This window comes from Phyllostomus discolor, chromosome 12 (genome assembly GCF_004126475.2).
Source record: "Phyllostomus discolor isolate MPI-MPIP mPhyDis1 chromosome 12, mPhyDis1.pri.v3, whole genome shotgun sequence".
NCBI classification, from domain to species: Eukaryota; Metazoa; Chordata; class Mammalia; order Chiroptera; family Phyllostomidae; genus Phyllostomus; species Phyllostomus discolor.
The window spans coordinates 7,141,420-7,162,693 of record NC_040914.2 but is presented as its reverse complement, the minus strand read 5'-3'; the positions used below and the strand labels follow the sequence as shown (position 1 = coordinate 7,162,693).

The following is a 21,274-nucleotide window of genomic DNA, read 5'->3' as shown; positions in this document are numbered from 1 at the left end:
TAAGAAAGAGTGGTAGTCCTGATCTAGAGGCCTATTTGTAAAACAAGTTCCAGGAAAATGTTTAAAAGCACACTTTGCTTGAGATAATAGAAAAGTACAGCTAGTCAAGCACAAAGCAATATTAGCATTAAATGAGTAATGGCCACAAGATGAATAGCACCTGTTTCTGCACACCGAGATGATATTGACACCTTGTTAAGGTATTTTGCAGTCTGGAGTTGTACAGCAGAAGCACCACCCCACGGCAACCTTGAAGAACCCAAATAAGGAAACACCAGGATCAAAAGATGAAAATTAAAGACTTCTGGCCAAGACAGAGGCATAGGTAGATACATTTTGTTTCCTCGCACAACCAAAAGGAGGACAACAACCAATTTAAAAACAAAAAACAACCAGATCTGCTAGAAAATCGAACTGTATGGAAGTCTGACAACCAAGGAGTAAAGAAGAAATATTGATCCAGACTACACCACAATGCAGTGACGTGGTCTGCCTCACCCTGGTGAGTACCTTGGCCTCCACCCCTTACAAGTAACAGGCATGCCAAGACAAAGAAATATGGCTCAAATGAAAGAAAAGATAAAAACTCCAGAAAAAGAGCTAAGCCACAAGCAGACAGACAACCTATATGATGCAGACTTCAAAACACTGATAATCAGGATGCTCACAGAAATGATTGAGTATGGATGCAAAATCAAGAAAGAAGTGAAGGCTATGCAAAGTGAAATAAAGGAAAATATACAGGGAACCAACAGTGAAGGGAAAGAAACTAGGACTCAGATCAGTGATTTGGAGCAGAAGGAAGAAATAAACTATCAGTCAGAACAGTATGAACAATCAAGAATTAAAAGAAAAATAAGGAGAGGCCCTGGCTGGTGTGGCTCAGTGGACTGAGTGCTAGCCTGTGAACCAGAGGGTCACCAGTTTGATTCCCAATCAGAGCACATGCCTGGATTGTGGGCCAGGTCCCTAGTTGGGGGCACACTAGAGGTAACCACAAATTGATGTTTCTCTCCTTCTTTCTCCCTCCCTTCCCCTCTCTAGAAATAAAGAAAGAAAGAAATATTTTTTTTTTAAATGAGGAGAGGCTTGGGAACCTTCAGGACAACTTTAAACATTCCAACATCCAAATCATAGGGGTGCCACAGGGAGAAGAGGAAGAGCAGGAAATTGAAAACTTATCTAAAAAAATAGTGAAAAAAAACTTCCCCAATCTGGTGAAGGAAGTAGACATTCAAGTACAGAAGCTCAGAGAGTCCCAAACAAGATGGACCCAATGAGGAACACACCAAGACACATCATAATTAAATTACCCAAGATCAGAGATTAGGAGAGAATCTTAAAAGCAGCAAGAGAAAAGAAGAAAGTTGCCTATAACGGAGTTTCCATAAGACTCTCAGCTGATTTCTCAAAAGAAATCTTGCTGGCAAGAAGGGGCTGGAAAGAAGTATTCAAATTCATGAAAGACAAGGACCTCTACCCAGCAAAGCTATCATTTAGAATGGAAGGGCAGATAAATGCTTCCCAGATAAGGTAAAATGAAAGGAGTTCATCATCACCAAGCCCTCATATGAAACGTTGAAGGAACTTATCTAAGAAAAAGAAGATGACCAAAACTATGAACAGAAAAATGACAACAAATTTACAACTATCAAAAACTGAACCTAAAAAAAACCCAAAACCAAAACAAAAACAAACTAAGCAAACTAGAACAGGAACAGAATCACAGAAATGGAGATCACATGGAGGGTCATCAGTGGGGTGGGGAGTGAGGGGGAGAATGGGGGAAAACATACAGGGAATAAGAAGCATAAATGTTAGGTACAAAATAGACAGGGGGAGGGTAAGAGTAGTATAGGAAATGGAGAAGCCAAAGAACTTATATGTACAACCCATGGACATGAACTAAGTAGGGAGGATGCTGGAGGGATGAGGGGTTGTAGGGTGAAGGGGGATAAAGGGGAGGAAAAAAATGGGACAACTGTAATGGCATAATCAATAAAATATGCTTTAAAAAGATGAAAATTAAATAATTACCTAATTACTGACCCATCAACAAAACCCATGATCCTAAACCCCTAACTCATGATTTTAGCTTTATAAAAACTTTTGACTCTAAGCCATTGGGGAGTTGGGATTTTGAGCATTAGCTTGTGGTTCTCCTGGGCCGAGCAATTCCAAATAAAATAGTTTATCTTTCTTCACATTGGAACCTGATTTCAGTTCTAGCTAACTAACCACCATGAACTGCTTTTAGTTAATAAGTTTTAATTTCAGGCCATCCTTTGTGGTTACTTTAGGTCTCTGAGTTTGTAAGGCTGCTAAGTAGGCGTCCCCTGAGTTTGTTATATTAATACGTGGCCCCTTCTCTTCCACAGTCTGGTAAACCTGAGGCCGAGGGCTCAGAAAGAGTGGACACCCTGGGGGACCTGTTAGCCGGTCCTGCCTCACCCATGCATGTCCTGCTTGGTGCCCTAACAATGATAAGCTCTTGGCTTCCTGGGGTTCCATCTGTGCCCTCTGGAGTTGTTCTCATCAGTCTGGTGGCCTGGTGCTCCGCAACCCTGGAAGTGTAACTGGACGGAGAGTTCATTGCTTGCTGCACCAACAGAGCCAAATGTTGATCACTGAGAAATGCAGTGGGGAAATCAGAGCCACTTTGTCACTGGTGTTGGGGTTCTTAGATTCCCCAAGTTAGAAAACCCCAAAGAAATTTCCAAACAGATCATATTAAGCTTGTGCTTGAGCACAGAGAAGGTGGCACAGAGGAAAGGAAGGTTCTCTGAACTAGCTTAGGGTCTGGCTCTGCTTGGCTGCTTTTAGAAGCTGGGGACAAACTGGGTTTGCACGAAAAGACAGGCTTTTTGAAAACATCAGGCTGTGAAATTTTCCACCCGGGGCTGGAGAAGCGAGTGGTTAGAAGGGATATAAAAATTTTATATACAAAATTGAAATCTAATTAGTGCCATTTGTGCTAACCACACCCAAGGACAGATGAAGTTAAGAGGATAAATCTCATTTTGGTTTATCAGCATGAAGCTGATGAATATTCTATTGAGATCCTTCCCTAAGATTTCCCCTAAACTCCCAGGGTTTAAAACCCTCAAGATGAGCAACTCAGGATGGATTTTCCTTCCTGGTAGCATGCCCGCACCTTTCCTTTCTCTCAGGCATGCATCTTCTAGACTCTAAGGGTTCCCACAAGACCTGCAACCAATGGGCAACCAATGGAAGCAATGGGCAGTGGCAGCTCCTCATGGGCTGATCCCTGGAACCTGCCTCCAAGGCCCCCTTTCCTCTGACTTTCCAGGGGGCCAGAGCAGCCCCATCCAGGCTCTCTCCTTTTGCTTCTCTCCTAAGCTCTCTGGTTTCACTGTCCCAGCTTTAATAAACATACTCGCAAAATCACCTGGACTTGTGTTGTGAAATCTTTTCTGCACAAAGTCAAGAACTCACACACTACCACTCGACCCTAGGCAGACCCACTCTGGGCCTGGTTCCTGCTGGGTAACATGTACCAAAATTTGCTTATCTGTTCATTGGGTTGTTTTCAAATTTCGGCTATTATTAATGCAGCTGCTATGAACATCATGTGTAAGGCTTCGTGAGGGCATACATTTTCACTTCTCGGATAAATACTTAGAAGTGAAATTGTTGAATTATAAAAGTGTATGTTTAACTTTATAAGAAATTGCCAAACTGTCCTCCAAAGTGGTCTTACATTTCTGCCAGCCATATATGAGAGGTCTTTTTAATTTTAGCATTTGAGTGGTTGGATAGTGGTATATCACTGTGGTATTGTGTTTCCTTGTTGACTGACGATATAAAGTATATTTTCAAGTGCCCATTGACCATTTCTATATCTCCCTTGGGAAGTGAGTGTTAGATATTTTGTTCATTATAAAATTGAGTTTTATTTTTCTTATAGATTTGCAAAGTTGTTTATATATGCTAGATACAAGTTAGGTATAGTATTGTGAATATTTTCTTCTAGCCTGTGGTTTGCCTTTTTGTTTTCTTAACTGTGAATTTTGAAGAACAGAATTTAATTCTAATGAAGATCAAAATTTTCTCTTCTTTTTGATACTATGTACAGAGTATTTATTTTTTTCTATTTTATTTTTTTATCATTTTTATTAATGTTCGAATAAAGTTGTCTCCATTTCCCCACCACCACTTTCCCCCATCCCACCCACCCCCAGCTCCCACCCTCAATCCTACCCTTCTTTGGCTTTGTCCATGGCTCCTTTATACATGTTTTTTGATGACCCTTTCCCTTCTTTCCCCTGTTGCTTCCCTCCCACCTCCCCTCTGGTTACTGTCAGTTTGTTCTTAATTTCAATGTCTCTGGTTATACTTTGCTTGTTTGTTTTGTTGATTAGGTTCCACTTATAGGTGAGGTCATATGGTATTTGTCTTTCACTGCCTAGCTTATTTCACTTATGGCTTGTACTTTCTGTGTTCTATTTAAGAACTCTGTACCTACCTCAGAGAAGGAAATATTTTTTTCCTGGTGCATATACAGTTTTAACTTTTATATTTAGTTCTATGATCAAATTTGAGTTAATATTTGTATAAGGTGTGAGATACAGGTCCAGGTTCATTTTTTTGCATATGGGTGTTGAATTGTTCTCTATGTCTTTACATTATTTTTTTCCACAGTATTTCTTAATTGTTTATTTACCAAGAGAGGCTTTTTCTTAGCTCAAATATTCGTGTTTCATAGTTCAGGAACACAGGTCAGTGACAACCTTCCATGGAACTCATGCCAAAGAAATTCTTTATGTCCCAAGATCACTTTGCACTCTGAAAGATACCAGCCTTCCTCATCTCCTCAAAATCTTTCCTGGAATCATAATTTCTGTAGAAATATGCATATGCTGTCTTTCTTTTTTTAGCCACACCAAACTTATAGGAAGCTGCAACCCCCGGGAATACAAGGATGGCCCCAACAAGATGAAATTGCAGGTGCTTGGCCAGGGGGCCACACACTTGAGATTCTTGTCAAAGCACTGGGAGACATGGTCATTGTATTCTCCTCAGCGTGAACATCCTTCCAGATGGAGAAATGGACAACGTTCCAGCAGCCTCTTTACATTAAATTTTAAAATTAATTTCCTACATATAGCTAATGATTGGGTTTTGCCTTTTTATCCAGTCTGGCAATCTCTGCCTTTTAATTGAAGAGGTTGGACCATTTTTAATGTGATTATTGATATTGTTGAATTTAAATTTACCCCTTTTGACACTTTCTTTCTATTTTTTCTCAGTGTTATTTATTTTTTCCCTTTTTTGTTTTTGGATTAATTAAATATTTTTTAAGGATTTCTTATCTCCACTGTTAGATTATCCACTGTTATGTTATTTTCTGTTGTTAATCTAGGGTTTACAATAGACAACTTACCATAGCCTACCATAAAATAATATTGAACCACTTCACATATAAAGTAAGGACTCTGCAACAATATATTTTTATTTCTCCACTCATTTTTATGCAATTGTCACATATTTTATTTCTACCTATGTTATAAACCTAACACATTGCCATAATTTTTATTTAAAAATAATATTTTAAAGAAATTAGACTTCCGGCAAGATGGAGGAATAGGTGGACGCACTGTACCTCCTCGTACAACCAAGATTAGAAAACCAATAATTTACAACAATAATTTACTATCAGAATAACACCCAGATCCGGCAGAGGATTTATCTGAATGGAAGTCGGGCAGCCAAGAAGTTGAAGTAGACGCGTTCATCCGGACTGGTAGGAGAAGACGAGCCAGTGGGCGGGGGCTGGCTCGGGTCGGTGGCGCGCGGAGGTCGGGGGAAGGTTTGGCGCGAAATCGGCGCAAAAGCCATCAGGCGCGTAAGAAGGCAGCGGTGATCCCTGAGTATGCAAGCTGCGGCTGGCAGACCCAGAGGGGCAGCGATTGTGGACCAGGGCAGAGCTCGCGGCCCGGAAGCCCAGACAAGGGTCTCAGTCCAGGGGAACGGAACTACTGCCATTGTTTTCTCCCGCACCGCTCCCGCTCCCGCCCCGCCCCCACATAAACGTCACAATCTAGCGACGGGGTGCCCAGCCCCGGTGAGCACCTAAGGCTCCACCCCCCACTGTAACAAGAGCAACCAGACCGAAAAAAAAAAAAAAAAAAAAGAGACAGGGGGGAAAAAAAAACCATGTTTTCAACAGAGCAGATCAGTCCCCCAGGACTCATCCTTTTGAGCGACCAAGAATTAGCCAATCTATCAGATGCGCAGTTCAAAACACTGGTGATCAGAAAGCTCACGGAACTGGTGGATTTTGGATGAAATTTAGATGAAAGAATGCAGATTACCATAAAACAGATGCAGGAAGACACACGGAGGAGAGCCAATAGTGAAAGGAAGGAATATGAGTCTCAAAACAACACAGTGGACCAGAAGGAAGATAGAATCAACCAAGCAGGAAAGCATGATGAAATAAGAATTCAAAAAATTGAGGAAAAGATTAAGAGCATCCAAGACACCTTTAAACGTTCCAATATCCGAATTATAGGGGTACCAGAATCGGAAGGGGAAAAGCAACAGATTGAGCATGTATTTGAACAAATAATAAAGGAGAACTTCCCCAATCTGGCAAAGGGAACAGTCTTCCAAGAAATCCAAGAAGCTCAGAGAGCCCCAAAGAAGTTGGACCCAAGAAGAAACACACCAAGGCACATCATAATTACATTAGCCAAGGTAAAAACGAAGGAGAGAATCCTAGAAGCAGCAAGAGATAAGGGGATAGTAACCTACAAAGGAGTTCCCATCAGACTGTCAGCTGATTTCTCCAAAGAGACCTTACAGGCAAGAAGAGGCTGGAAAGAAATATTCCAAGTCATGAAAGACAAGGACCTACATCCCAGATTGCTCTATCCAGCAAAGCTCTCATTTAGAATGGAAGGGCAGATAAAGTGCTTCTCAGATAAGGTCAAGTTAAAGGAGTTCATCATCACCAAGCCCTTATTTTATGAAATGCTAAAGGGACTTATCTAAGAAAAGAAGATAAAGAAAAGACATGTATAGTAAAAGGACGGCAAACTCACAAATATCAACAACCACACCTAAAGCAAAACCAAAAGAAACAAAGTAAACAATTAGAACAGGAACAGAACCACAGAAATGGAGGGCACATGGAGGGTTAGCAGCAGGGGGGTGGGAGGAGGAGAGAGGGGGAAAAGGTATAGAGAATAAGTAGCATAGAATGTAGGTTGAAAATAGATAGGGGGAGGGCAAGAATAGTACGGGAAATGTAGAAACTAAAGAACTCATAAGTATGACACATGGACATGAACTAAAGGGGGAAATGTGGGTGGGAGGGGGTACAGGGTGGAGGGGAGAGAAGGGGGGAAATGGGACAACTGTAATAGCATAATCAATAAGATATATTAAAAAAAAAAGAAATTAAAGATGGACCTGGAGAACATTATGCTAAGTCAAACAAGCCAGTCAGAGAGAGGCAAATACCACATTATTTCACTCATATGTGGAACTTAATGAACAAACTGAACTAACAAGGAAAACAGAGACAGACTCATAGATGGAGAGCAGATGATAGCTAGTAGTGGGGGGTGTGGCTAAGGGGTGGAGGGATTAAGCAAAAAGGACAAAAAGGGCTCATAGACATGGACAACAGTGTGGTGATTGCCGGGGGGCAGGTATAAGGGGACTAAATGGTAATAGAAAAATTATAGTAAAGACTAAATAAAAAAGAAAGTAAAGATAAAAAATTATTTACATTCACTTATGTATTTCCCATGTCCAGTGCTAATTATTTATTTGTGTTTGCCTAGGTATCCATCTGGCATTATTTTCATTCCATTTAAAATAATAAATGTCTGTTGGTGGCAAATTATTTTTTTGGTTTAACCAGAGAAAGTCTTTATTTTAAATTCACTTGAGAAAGGTATTTGGGTATGAAATTCTAGGTTGACATTTTGCTCTTTCAGATCTGTAAAGAGATAATTCTATTGTCTTTACAATCCACATAACTTCGGACAAGAAGTCATAAGTGTTTCTTACCTTTGTCCCTCTTTTTCTAATGTGTATTTTTCTTTGGTTGCTTTTATGATTTGATGTTTGTGGGTAGCAATACTTATACCAGACAAAAATTGACTTTAAAACAAAGGCTATAACAAGAGACAAAGAAGGTCCCAGAAACTTCACTTCTCAGTGTTTATCCAAAGAAACCTGAAACACTAAATTGAAATGACATATACATCCATATGTTTATGGCAGCATTACTTACAATAGCCAAGATATGGAAGCAACCTAAGTGTCCACCAAGAGAGGAATGAATAAAAAAGAAGTGATGCATATATACAATGGAGTATGATTAAACCATAAAAAGGAATTAAATCTGGCCATTTGCAACAACATATATGGACCTAAAGGGTATTATGCTAAGTGAAATAAGTCAGACAGAGAAAGAAAATTTGTCAGATGATTTCACTTACATGTGGAGTCTGAAAAACAAGTGACCAAGCAGAACATAAATAGACTCATGGATACAGAAAACATTTTGATGGTTGCCATATTGGGAGGGGTTGGGGAATGGATGAAAAAAGTGAAGGGGTTTAGAAGTACAAATTGGCATTTACAGAATAGTCATGGGGATGTAAAGTACAGCATACGGAATACAGTCAATACTATTGTAATAACTACATATAGTGTCAGATGAGTGCTAGATTTATTGAGGTGATCACTTCATAAGTTATAGAAATGTCTAATCATGGGGTTGTACACTTGAAACAAATAAAATATTGTACATCAACTGTAATTCAAAAATAAAAGAATTTAAATTTTTTTAAAAAACTTATATTTACTTTTGAGGAATTCAATTTTCATGAGCTTTGGTGTGTTTGGATCTGTGAATTTATAGTTTTCATCAAACTTAGAAAATTATCAGCCATTATTTCTTCCAAAGATATATTTTCCCCCTTTTCTGGGATTTTAAGTACATGAATATTAGCCTGCTTAATATTATCTCATGGGTAAATTAAACTCTGTTACCTTTAAAAAATTCAGTCTTTTATTTCTCTTTTTTATTAAATATATTTAATTGATTATGCCATTACAGTTGTCCCATTTTCCCCCCTTCACTCCCTTCCATGCTGTATACCACCCACATTCCCCCGCTTTAGTTCATGTCCATGTGCCATACATATAAGTTCTTTAGCTTCTACATTTCCCATACTATTCTTACCCTCCCCTTGTCTATTTTCTACCTACCATCTATGCTACTTATTCTCTGTCCCTTTTCTCCCTCTCTCCTCTTTCCACTCCCCTCTTGCTAACTAACCCTCTGTGTGATCTCCATTTCTGTGGTTCTATTCCTGTTTGTTTGCTTAGTTTGTTTTTGTTTTTGTTTTAGGTGTGGTTGTTAACAATTTTGAGTTTGCTGTCATTTTACTGTACATGTTTTTTATCTTCTTTTTCTTAGATAAGTCCCTTTAACATTTCATAGAATAAGGGCTTGGTGATGATGAACTCCTTTAACTTGACCTTATCTGAGAAGCACTTTATCTGCCCTTCCATTCTAAATGAAAGCTTTGCTGGATAGAGCAATCTTGGATGGAGGTCCTTGTCTTTCATGACTTGGAATATTTCCTTCCAGTCCCTTCTTGTCTGTAAGGTCTCTTTTGAGAAATCAGCTCATAGTCTTATAGGAACTCCTTTGTAGGTAATTGTCTCTTTTTCTCTTGCTGCCTTTAGGATTCTCTCCTTCTCTTTCATCTTGGCTAATGTAATTATGATGTGCCTTGGTGTGTTTCTCCTTGGATCCAACTTCTTTGGGACTCTCTGAGCTTCCTAGACTTCCTGGAAGTCTATTTCCTTTGCCAGAATGGGAAGTTCTTTGTTATTTGTCCAAATAACTTTTCCACTTGTTGCTCTTCCTCTTCCCTTTCTGGTACCCCTATAATTCAGATGTTGGAACACTTAAAGATGTCCTGGAGGTTCCTAAGCCTCTCCTCATTTTTTTTTTTTTTGAATTTTTGTTTCTTCATTCTTTTCTGATTGGGTGTATCTTTCTTCCTTCTGGTCCACACTGTTGATTTGAGTCCCAGTTTCCTTCCCATCATTATTGGTTCCCTGTACATTTTTCTTTTTTTCACTTAGCATAGCCTTCATTTTTTCATCTAATTTGCAACCAAATTCAACCAATTCTGTGAGCATCCTGATTACCAGTATTTTGAACTGTGCATCTGATAGGCTGGCTACCTCTTCATCATTTAGTTGTATGTTTTCTGGAGTTTTGATCTGTTCTTTCATTTGGGCCATTTTTTTTTTGTCTTGACATGCCTGTTATGTATGAGGGATGGAGCCTTAGGTGTCTACCAGGGCAGGGTAACCCCTGTAGGTGTGTTGTGATGCTGTATGTGAGGGAGGGGTCCAAGAGGGAACAATGGCTCTGGCTCTGCTCTCTGCTGGATTTCAGTCACTACCCCTGCTTCCCACAACCAAATGGGCCCTTCTGGTGCTGATTCCTGTGTGGGTGGGTTTGTGTTTGTTCTAGGACACTGTGGGTCTCTCCATCGAGCTCTCCTGGGAGGCTGGGAGTTTCTCCTGGCACCTCAACCCCCACAGGTATTTTCAATCAGTGGTTTGAGGCTTTATTTCCCCAAACTGGGGCCCTGAGTTGTGAAGTCTGTCCCACTACCTATTTTCACCTGGTTTATCTGCATGTGAATGTGGGACCACCCAGCCTTGTCCACCAGCTGCCTTTTGAGCAGCACCCCACTCCACAATCTGCTGTCTCTCTGGGTCTGCCAGCGTCTCCCTTGCTTCAAGCCCTTTCCACCTGGCTGCCCAACTCTCCCCCTCCTACCAGTCTGGAAGAATGTTTCTTTTTTAACTCCTTGGTTGTCGGACTTCCATACAGTTCGATTTTCTGTCAGTTCTGGTTGTTTTTTTGTTTTTAAATTGCTGTCCTACTTTTGGTTGTGTGAGGAGGTACAGTGTGTCTACCTATGCCTGCTGGCCGGAAGTCTCTCTCTTTAACTTCATTTTGGATAGTTTCTACTGATGTATCTTCTAGTTAACTGACCATTTCTTCTCCAGTATGTGTTACTCCCATCTAGTGATTAAAACAAGCAAATAAAAAAGTTATATGCATCTACTTTATTGACTTTTTTCTCCTGTTCATGGAACATATTTTTTTTCTGGTTTCTTGGCATAGCTAATAATTTTTAATTCTTTAATGCACCTTGTCAATTTTACTTTGTTGAGTGCCTAGGCTTGCCTGATTTATTTATTTATTTATTTATTTATTTATTTATTTATTTACTGGGTGATGGGAGAGAGAGAGGGAGGGAGGGAAGGAGGAGAGAGAGAGAAAGTGAAACAGAGAGAAAGAGTTTGATTGATATGTTTTTCTACTTATCTATGCATTCATTGGTTGATTCTTGTATGTGCCCTGACTGGGATTGAACCTGTAACCTTGGCATATTGGGACAATGCTCTAACCAACTGAGCTACCTGGCCAGGGTATTTTGTTTTTAAAAGGAGCATTAGGCTGGTTCTTGTATGCAGTTAATTTACTTGTGGTTCAGTTTAATTTTTTCAAAGCTTACGTTCAATTTGTGTTAAGTGGGTTTAGAAAAACTCTCTTTGTAGAGCTATTTGGTCCAATTACTAAGTCATAGCCCCTCTGGTGTCTCCACTGAATGCTGCATGTGATTAGTGAGGATTCTTTTCTGGTTAGTCGTATCTTGAGCACTTTCCATCTTTGAATGAGCTCTAGGAGCTATTTAATTCACAGTTAGCTGGTTTTTGTATGCGCATCCTCAAGGAGTTTCATGCTATGCACGCACAGCATAGTGTTCATCAGAGGCTCAAGGAGGCCCCATGCAGATTTCCAGAGCAGTTTTTCTGCATAGCTCTCCATTGTCCCTCATTACCTTTTGAGCCCATTATATATATTCTTAGTTCTCTGTCAATGTTTTTTTTTTCTCTCCTTAGTTTAATTTCCTGGCCGATCCTCTCAGTCTCTTCCAGTATCAGCATTCTTAATTCCTTTCTTGTTTCTTTTCATCACCCTGACCTGGAAAAACCTCAGCATTGAGTGAATTTAGTGTCCATTTTCCCCCAGGGCGGGCTACTCTGGCAGTTTTGTGCAGCTGCGTACAGAACTGGGTAGACTGGTGTCAATGCAAATATTTCATTGGTGGTAACCTGAGCTCCTCCTGTGATTCTGCCCTAAAGATATCTTCTGTTTCACTTTCAACTCTTTCTGTCATTATCTACTGCTATGCTTTCAAATACTCTCAATTATCCTGAAATCTCTATGCTTCTCCATCTGTTGAGAAGTGCCTCTATTTCCTTCCAAAATTTAGAACAATCCTCACTTTATACCCATTCTTTTTTCCTGAGTATATGTTAAATGGACTGACATATACCTTTTTAGAACCAAGATTAATTTCTTTACTTATGCATGGATGCCATTTTTTTTTACTAATAATGGCCTTTGATATAATGAACATAAAATATATATTTACTGTGATTCAACAAATCCTGATCTAACAAATTCTTATCTACCAGCAGTATTTAAACCATCCCTCCACCCCATGAGGATCTGGTTACTCTTTTACAATTACATTTATTGAGGGTGATCTTCTCTCCCCTCCATTTCCTCACTCCCATACATTGAGTCCATAGTAAGTTGACGTTTCACCAGACAGCCCCATCTAACTTATTTTACCTTTTCTAATGGGTTCTCTGTCAACACCTGCTACCTTATTTAGATGTCCCCCACACCCTCTCCTTGGAAGGCCTCTTTTTTTTCCTACCAAATTTTTAATAGGTGGAATTCATTAAAGTTTTTAGAAATCTAAAAGTTCTTTTCTAGGAAATACATGCCTCAGAGATTTTCAGAACATAGACAGGGTCATTTGTTTATTCTCTAAGCTCTCACTTTTCAAGCTTCACAACTATTTGACCTTATCCCAGAAGAGCATTCAGAGAAATGTTTTCTTTCAGTTACCTATGACAGTGTCTTGGGATATTCTTTTTCAACACTCATAATTAATTTGTATAATTAGTATGATGAGAAAAATGTTTAGAGATTTTTCTTGGAGACGCTGTCATTGATGTTAGGAATAACATAATAATCACAGCTCAAGAGAGATGAGGTCAGGAAAACCAAACCTATAATTGAGAGTTCAGCTTTTCTGTCCCATGTCAAACCTGGTAATCACTGGGTCTAACATTCTGGAACCAAGGTTACTCAGGTGAGTGGAGTTTTATTTCAGACTTAGAAACTGCTTGGGAAAGAAATGGGATGAATATCTGAAGGTGGAAATCTACACAATGTCCAGACATTTTACGCTTTTTCACAAAAGCATATGAGAGTCCCTAACAGAGCCCACCTGGGAAGGGATGTTCTCTGATGACTGCGAAGATTCTCTTCCCACCCACTTGCTTACAGTGTCTCATTGATTCTTTACCTGCATTCGGTCTGTTAGAATCATCACTTCTGTTCTTTGATAAAACATTCTTAGTCTGAGATTCCCTAAGCATGGGATCAAGATGAATTAAGTATATAATAAAGAACATTATAAGGCTGGGGTACAGACCATCTTAAGTAAAAGTTAATGTTTTTTGTTTCCACTGGACCTTATGTAGGTGAGACTGAAATTGGGAAATTCATTTATACTGAAAAATTCTATGTGTGGACTGCATGGAAATTTTAAGACATTGTCAGAATCTACATCAGAATTGATAGACTAGGACATTACATGTTATTATAAATTCTGATCTTCAAGTCAAAATAGTATTTGTTAGAATACCCGATTACAGAAGAAGGCATGCTAACCAGTGAATATCCTCACAGCTGGGCCCTCATTCCTGATTACATTCTTGGGTCCGAGACTTAGATTATGAGATGTGATATTGGTCTTACCATCAGATGTCTGATGTGGGTTTTGCCTTCTGTTCTCTGTTTCCTGAGAGCAAGTATGATGGGTCAGGGCAGTGACTAGCACAGGACTCATATGGGTTTGATGATTTAGTGAAATTTCACTGTACCTCAAGGTGCATGGATTAGTGTAGGGAGGCATCTCTACCTAAAATTCATGTATTTTTTAAAAAATGACTTGGTGACTGTATGTTTGAAAATTTTGATAAACTTTGAGAGAAATTGCCTAGTTGCTCAAAAATTCTCTTGCTATTTTGATTGATATTAAATTGAATCTACAAATTTGAGGAAGTTTCAAATCTTGACAACATATTATATTTTCCCATCCAAGAACATGGAATTTAGTTCTACTCATTTATGATTTCTTTTATGCTATTTAAATTTTTACTTCTATGTTTCTAGCATATTACTGGTCTAGTTTAATCCTAAGATTTTAAAAGTGTGTATGCACAATATATTTTAAATATTTGCTTGTGTAATATTTGAACAAATTACAATGTTATTACATCTAAAACATTTCCATTGGCTCTTTCAATGTAACACAAATGATCTAATTTTCAAAGAGGAATAACTTTTTCCTGTCATTTCATTGACCAAGTCAGAAAAATATTGAATACTTGTGTGCTTGTGATCATGTTAGTTTTTTTTCTTAATGAAATGGGATTGCTTCTAATGTTCAGTGTCATATTAATCATGTGTACTTTTGAAATATATCTTTGCTGTGCTAGTTATTATTATTATTATTAATTAGGATTATTATTAAGCTATACTGCTCAGTTAAGTTTAGGTCCTTGATTCAAAAGTTGTATTAAAAATTATATTGTTTTATAGAAAGATAATGTTGGGCAAATAAAGAGTGTTTGACAGGTTCTAGTGCTACAGAAGATACTTGAACACCTATCTCTCAGAAAGGTCAAGCTTTTACATCAATAAAAACAAATAAAACCTTCAAATCAAGCAAGGATATGTAGTTTTGAATAACACAATTAGTGATTTAATGCACCAAATATTTAAAATTATTAAGTAGAAAGTCTGCATTTTATGTTAAGAAATCTATTAATGTAAAGAACATATTGAAATAACTTTTGATATGAAAGTTCATGTCATTAATTTGTTTATTCATTTACTCATGTAATAGACATTTATTGACTACCTATTAGTAATAGATTGTTCCAAACCCTAGCTATGGATTGAAAACTAGTGAGAAAGATCCCTGATTTCATGGCCCTCATATTTCTATTGGAGGAAATGGTCTTCCTTCTGTAGAAATAAGACCATCTGATAAGATAAGTTCAGTTGTAAAGACCACAAGAAATATCCTAGGTGATGAGTAGAAACAAACTGGAGGGATTTAGTGCATGACAATAGAACAGGGTTCCCAGAAGGGAGATTTCTTTATAATTTTAAAGAAATTATAATGGAAACTGTATTTCACTGGACTTTAAGAAATTCATGTGTCTTTCTGTTCTTTCCAGGTTCTATGGATTTGAGCAAAGTCATTGTACCTCAGACACTAACGGCATGATTTCTGTTGACTTGCCAATACTTATGCTCATCCTTGCTCAGACTGGGATAGGGATTGTGGGAAATGCCTTACTCTTTTGCCATTATATCTGCTCTCTCTTTAGGAGACATGTATTGAGACCCTTAGAGCAAATAATCAACCATATTGCTTTAGCCAATACTTTGGTCCTTCTTTGTGGAGGACTTCCTCAGACAATGGCAACCTTTGGGATGAAATTTTTCCTAGATGATGTTGGATGTAAACTTGTCTTGTATTTCCAAAGAGTGGCCTGGGGAAGTTCCCTCAGCATCACCTGTCTTTTGGGTATCTTCCAAGCATTGCATACTAACCCCACGAACTCCAGATGGGCAAAACTCAAATTCAAATCCCCAAAGTATGTCAATTCTTCATGTATCTTGAGCTGGATATTTCATTTGCTGGTAAATACCATTGTTCCTATGAGAGTAAGTGGACCAGAGAATAGCAAAAATATCAGCATGAAATTAAATCTTGGACACTGCTCTCGTGTGTTTCTTAACACAATTACAGAAACAATGTGTTCAGTTATTTTCTCCTCTGTTGATGTTATTTGTTTGGGACTCATGATATGGGCCAGTGGATCCATGATATTTTTCCTCTGCCGGCACAAACAGCAAGTCCAATACATTCACAGAACTAGGAAATCACCCCAAATATCCTCAGAGACCAGAGCCACAAAATTTATCCTGATATTTGTGAGCATGTTTGTCTTATTTTATTCTCTCTCTTCTGCTTTTGAAACGTGGGTCTATCTTTTTGACAATCCACCATGGCGGCTGGTGAGCACCAGCATGCTTCTAACATCTTGTTTTCCAACCTTCAGTCCCTTTTTGCTCTTAAAAAGTGACAACCATATCTCCAGCCTCTGCTCCTTTTGCTGAGGAAGTTGTAGAACTTACCCTATGTTTGTATAATATTGATTCATCCATCATCTCACACTTCAAAGTAACTTCTGTATATGACACACGCTTTAGGCACAGTGGTGAGCAGAGGCTATCTGCTCCAATAAAGTCTATGGGGAACCCAGACATCAAACAAACCGTTATACACAAGAGGTGCACAGATTGCTGCAATAAGGAGCTCAGGATAGCATGTTTCAGAACCACAGAAAGCTTCCCTTTGTATCTGCACTTTAGACTACTCCCTGAACATTTTCAAGGAGTCCATCCACCATAGTGGATGTTTTAGGCAAATGGAAAAGCATGTTTGAATACACTTTGCAGGAAGGAACATGGAGCATACAAAGAACTGAAAGAAACCCTATGTGTCTCATGTGCCGAAAACAAGAGAATTCAGTAGGAGCTGAAGTTATTGTGTTAGGGTGGATGACAATTTGCCAGATTTTACAGGCTAGGTTAAGAATTTGTACCATGAATCCCAACAGTAATTTCAGGCAGTTTAAGGATTTCTATTAAGGGTAAAGGAGACATTTAAGAAATTATCCAATCTGGCTAACAATTATGGGCACAGTTTATTGACCTGATCAAGAATAAGCTTGGGAGAAAGAATAAGGAGAACTTTGAAGTAAAGCAGGTGAGAGAGGATGAGGATTCTGACAAAGATGATGAAAATCACCATGAAGGGGACCACAAGGACGTGAGAAATACTTCCTTGGAAAGAAGTATGCACTGAACTTGACAATTGTTTCATAAAGTGTTGTTTAAGGCCAGTACGGACAATGACTCATAATGACTCGAGCAACTGAATTGGTTGTGATGATGTTTTTTGAAATGAAAACTGGGGCAGCTGTAGTTTGGGTGTAAAGATACTGCACATTCTTTTTAGCATGCTGAGTGTGTTATGTCTCTAAGGCATTGCAACATGCATATCTCTGGTCCTATATCACTCACACGTATATATGAGTGGAGCAAAGATGGAAGGATTGTTTTGGAAATGCACATTTGTCTGTCAACAACATATATTGGTAATAGGAGCTTAGGTAGCATTGGAATAAGGGAAAGGGAAATTTGAGAGTGGAGAGGATAGGCCTGAGGTCTATAAGTTAGCTTCATTTAAAGATCAGATAGAGGAGGTGGGCTTACAATTTTAGTTCATTTATTCATTGATTTTATCAAGAATATTCAATGATCCCTTATTATATGCCAGTCATTGTGAAATCACAGGTGATACTGGGTATATTAATAAAGAAAATGAGAAAAATAAAGAAACTCCAATGATTCTTATGGAGTTTACATTCAACAGGAAATGTAACACTCAATAAAATGTAATGTTATATTTTAGGAAAGATTTTATTTATTTATTTTTATTGAGGGGGGAAAGGAGGAGAAAGAGAAGGTGAGAAATATTGATATGAGAAACATCAATTGGTACACAGCACCCTGACCGGGCACCAAACCTGCAGCCCAGGCATGGGCCCTGGAATCGAACCTATGACCTCTCACCCTGCAGGATGACACCCAACCAACTGAACCACGCAGGCCAAGGTAGGTGATTCAGTTTTAAAGAATCTGGTCAGGAGATCCCTTCCTGAGATTGTTATATTTCACCTGAGCCCAGAATGACTTGAGGGAGGAAGTAATGCATATAGCCCTTGGCAAGAATGTAGAGAGTGGAGGAAATGAGCAGAGGAAAGATTGAGGAAGGACCATTGTTTGTGTGATGAAGGAAAAACAAGGGACCAGTGTGGCTGCAGGGAGGAACCACACAGTGAGAATGAACCAGTATAGGAGTGAAAGTGCTAGCTCATGTGAAATGTTGCAGGTAGTGGATGTATTTTGACTTCTACCTACCCTAAGAGATAGGAAGCCACTAGAGGTTTTTGAGCAGAGGAATGACATGGTCTGATTTTTTTAAAAAGAATGATGGTGGTGGTTTTATACTGCCTCAATTTGACTGAGCTGAAGAGCTCCCTTTCTGAATGGTTTCCAGTTAGGGTTGGTCAAGGCAACACTTGTGCCATATTTAAAAGTTGGCAGAAAAGAAGCAGCCATGTGCTCTGAGGGGCAGTGTCGACCTCAGGTGCTGCTGCCACTCTCCACGTTGCTGTTCATCTACTGACATGCTGGAATGATGGCCCACCTGGGCCTGCAGTTGCCTGTGTCTTGCCAGGTGTCCTCTTCTTCTCCTCGTGTGGGCCAGGTGTGCGTGCAGGTTATGGCAGGGGGCCAGCTTCTGCAGGTAACCCATGTTGTAGAAGTTGGAGGTCATGAGGCACCAATGCAGGTTCCCATTTGTCTTCATTCTCATGTTTCATGTCCACCTTTTATATGCCAATGACAGGCTTGCCAATCTACAGTGGCCTTAGGTCCCCCAACACACAGAGACTTCCCTTAGACTTCTCTACCAGCTCCCACAATTGTGAAGAGTCTAATCCTTATTTTTAAAAATATTTTATTTATTTATAGAGAACGGGGGAGGGAGGAACAAAGGGAGAGAAACATCAGTCTGCGGTTGCCTCTTGTGTGCCCCCCTACTGGGGACCTGACCTGCAACCCAGGCATGTGCCCTTGACTAGGAATTGAACCCAGGACCCTTTGGTTCACAGGCCTGTGCTCAGTCTACTGAGCTACACTAGCCAGGGCTTAATCCTTATTTTAAAAATCTCATATTCCACATCCCTCTTCTTCTCTGATTGAATCCTAACAGATACATTGATATTTCTCCTGTGCTCTTGCTCAGGAGATCAAAGTAGGAGACTTGAGACCATTTAAAAGGCAAACTGGAATGATCCAGTGAAGTATGATGGACTAGTGCCATAACAGTGGAAGTGGTGAGCATTGTTCAAATCACATATACTTTTATACACTTGTCTTTTTTTCTTTTCTGAGGTCATTAAATCCCCAGGTAAACACAGGTCTTTATTGCCTTGTCATTTCTGTGCCAGCTTCCAGCACAGATGAGATTTATAAAAGTTCCAGGCTCCTATTTACTTGACCTGCTGTCTGCTTCCCATACATTGTATGGCAGTGCAACACTGCACAATTAGCAGGAGAAAAATAGGGAATCTGAGCAGTCTATTTAAGAATTTTTCATAAGGAAAACCCTATGCTTAACACTATGTGAAAACTCCTCCAGGAAATATAAAAAGGGAGCGCTACCCATCTTTTTTTGTGAGTCTGGAATAAACTTGATTCCAAAGTCTCAGGAGGATATTAGAGGAAACACTACAGACCAAACTCTCAAAATCACAAGTGCAAAAATTCTTAACAAAATATTAGCAAATCAAAGCCAGTAATATATAAAAAGATATTATACCATGAACAAGTAAGGTTTATTCCAGGAATGATATGTATTTTTAACATTCAGTGTATTTTACCACACCAGCAAAGAAAAAGACAAAAATTATACTATCATCTTGATACATCCCAAGAAAGCATATGACAAAATGTGAAACCCACTCATGATGAAAATTCTTAGCAAACTGAAAATAGAAGACAATTTCCTGAATCTGTTCATGGATATCTACAAAAAAATACCCCTACAGCAAGCAGTATTCTCAATATTGAAATGTTAAAAGCATCCCTCTAACATTCAGGATAAAACGAGAATGTCTGTTATTACAACCACTATTCAAAAGTCTAGTGAAGGTTCTAGTGATTGAATGAGGGTATAAAGAAACCTAAAAGACATATAAACTAGAAAGGAAAGACCAAAACTGTAATTATTTCCAAATTGTATTTGCTTTGGGTTTTCTAGGCATGCAGTCTACATAAGCTTAGTATTAACTTGTGGATTTGGCAATGTTTCTGTGTATAGGTCAATAAATGAAAGCCTATTGTATTTTTATATATCTGCAATAAAGAAATAAAAGTGAAAAACAATTCCATTTACATTAAAATATGACACATACTTAGGAAAGAATCTAACAAAATGTGCAAGCCCTCTAATACCCTGATCAATTTATTTAGAAAATTAAAGAAGCCCTGAATAAAGAATAATATAACATTAATAGACTAGAAGGCTCAATATTGTAAAAATATGAAAATTTCACCAAATGTATGTAATGCAATACTGATTAAAAATGATATATTTTTTTGGAAATTGACAAGCTGATTCTAAAATTTGCATGAAAATGGGAAAGACCAAAAAGAACTGAAGCAGTATTGAAGAATAATACAGCTATTGGACATTTTCTGTCATGTATTATAAATGTGCAAAATTTAAGACAGTGCGATACTGATACAAAGAGAGACACACTGACAAAGGGAACAGAATAATGTGGCCACCTGATTCATGACAACGGTGTCACTGCAGAGCAGCGATGCTGCCCTAAATTATTCCAGATATTTGAAACTCTAAATCTGAATATAAAATAAAGATTTTAGAGGGAGCAGAAAAACAATTTTAACCATGGAGTAGACAAATATATTTTTAACAGGACACAAGAAGCATTAGCCATAAAATAAAAATATTATAAATTGGAATATATTAAAGTCAAGAACATTTTCATAAAATATTAACATTAAGAGAGTGAGAAATCAATCCATAAAATGAGAGAGTACCATATGTATATATGTATATATACACATGAATGATATAGATTTATATCCACAATACATCAAAAACTTCTAAAAATCAATAAGAAAAATACATCTCAAAAGGAAAAAGTAACAAAAAATGTGGTAAGCCACTTCACTAGAGAGGATATTCCAAAGGTCAGTAAATATAACAAAAGTGGATCAAAGAAACAGTACTAGCTCTAGCCAGTGTGACTCAGTTAGTTGGAGCGCCGTCCTATGCACCAAAAGGTCACAGATTTGATTCCCCGCTCAGGGCACTTGCCTAGGTTGTGGGTTCCGTCCTGGTGGGGGTGTGTGCTGGAGGCAACCAATGGA

General features: G+C 38.6%; 1 protein-coding gene across 1 annotated transcript; it reads left to right on the top strand.

Annotated features, from left to right (window-relative positions):
* The first annotated feature begins 11,508 nt into the window (after nucleotides 1–11,508).
* LOC114510576 (vomeronasal type-1 receptor 4-like) lies at nucleotides 11,509–17,624 on the top strand. The gene has a single exon (XM_036012440.1). The coding sequence runs from the start codon at nucleotides 15,389–15,391 to the stop codon at nucleotides 16,358–16,360; it is 972 nt and encodes a 323-aa protein (XP_035868333.1). The 5' UTR covers nucleotides 11,509–15,388; the 3' UTR covers nucleotides 16,361–17,624.
* The last annotated feature ends 3,650 nt before the right edge of the window (nucleotides 17,625–21,274 follow it).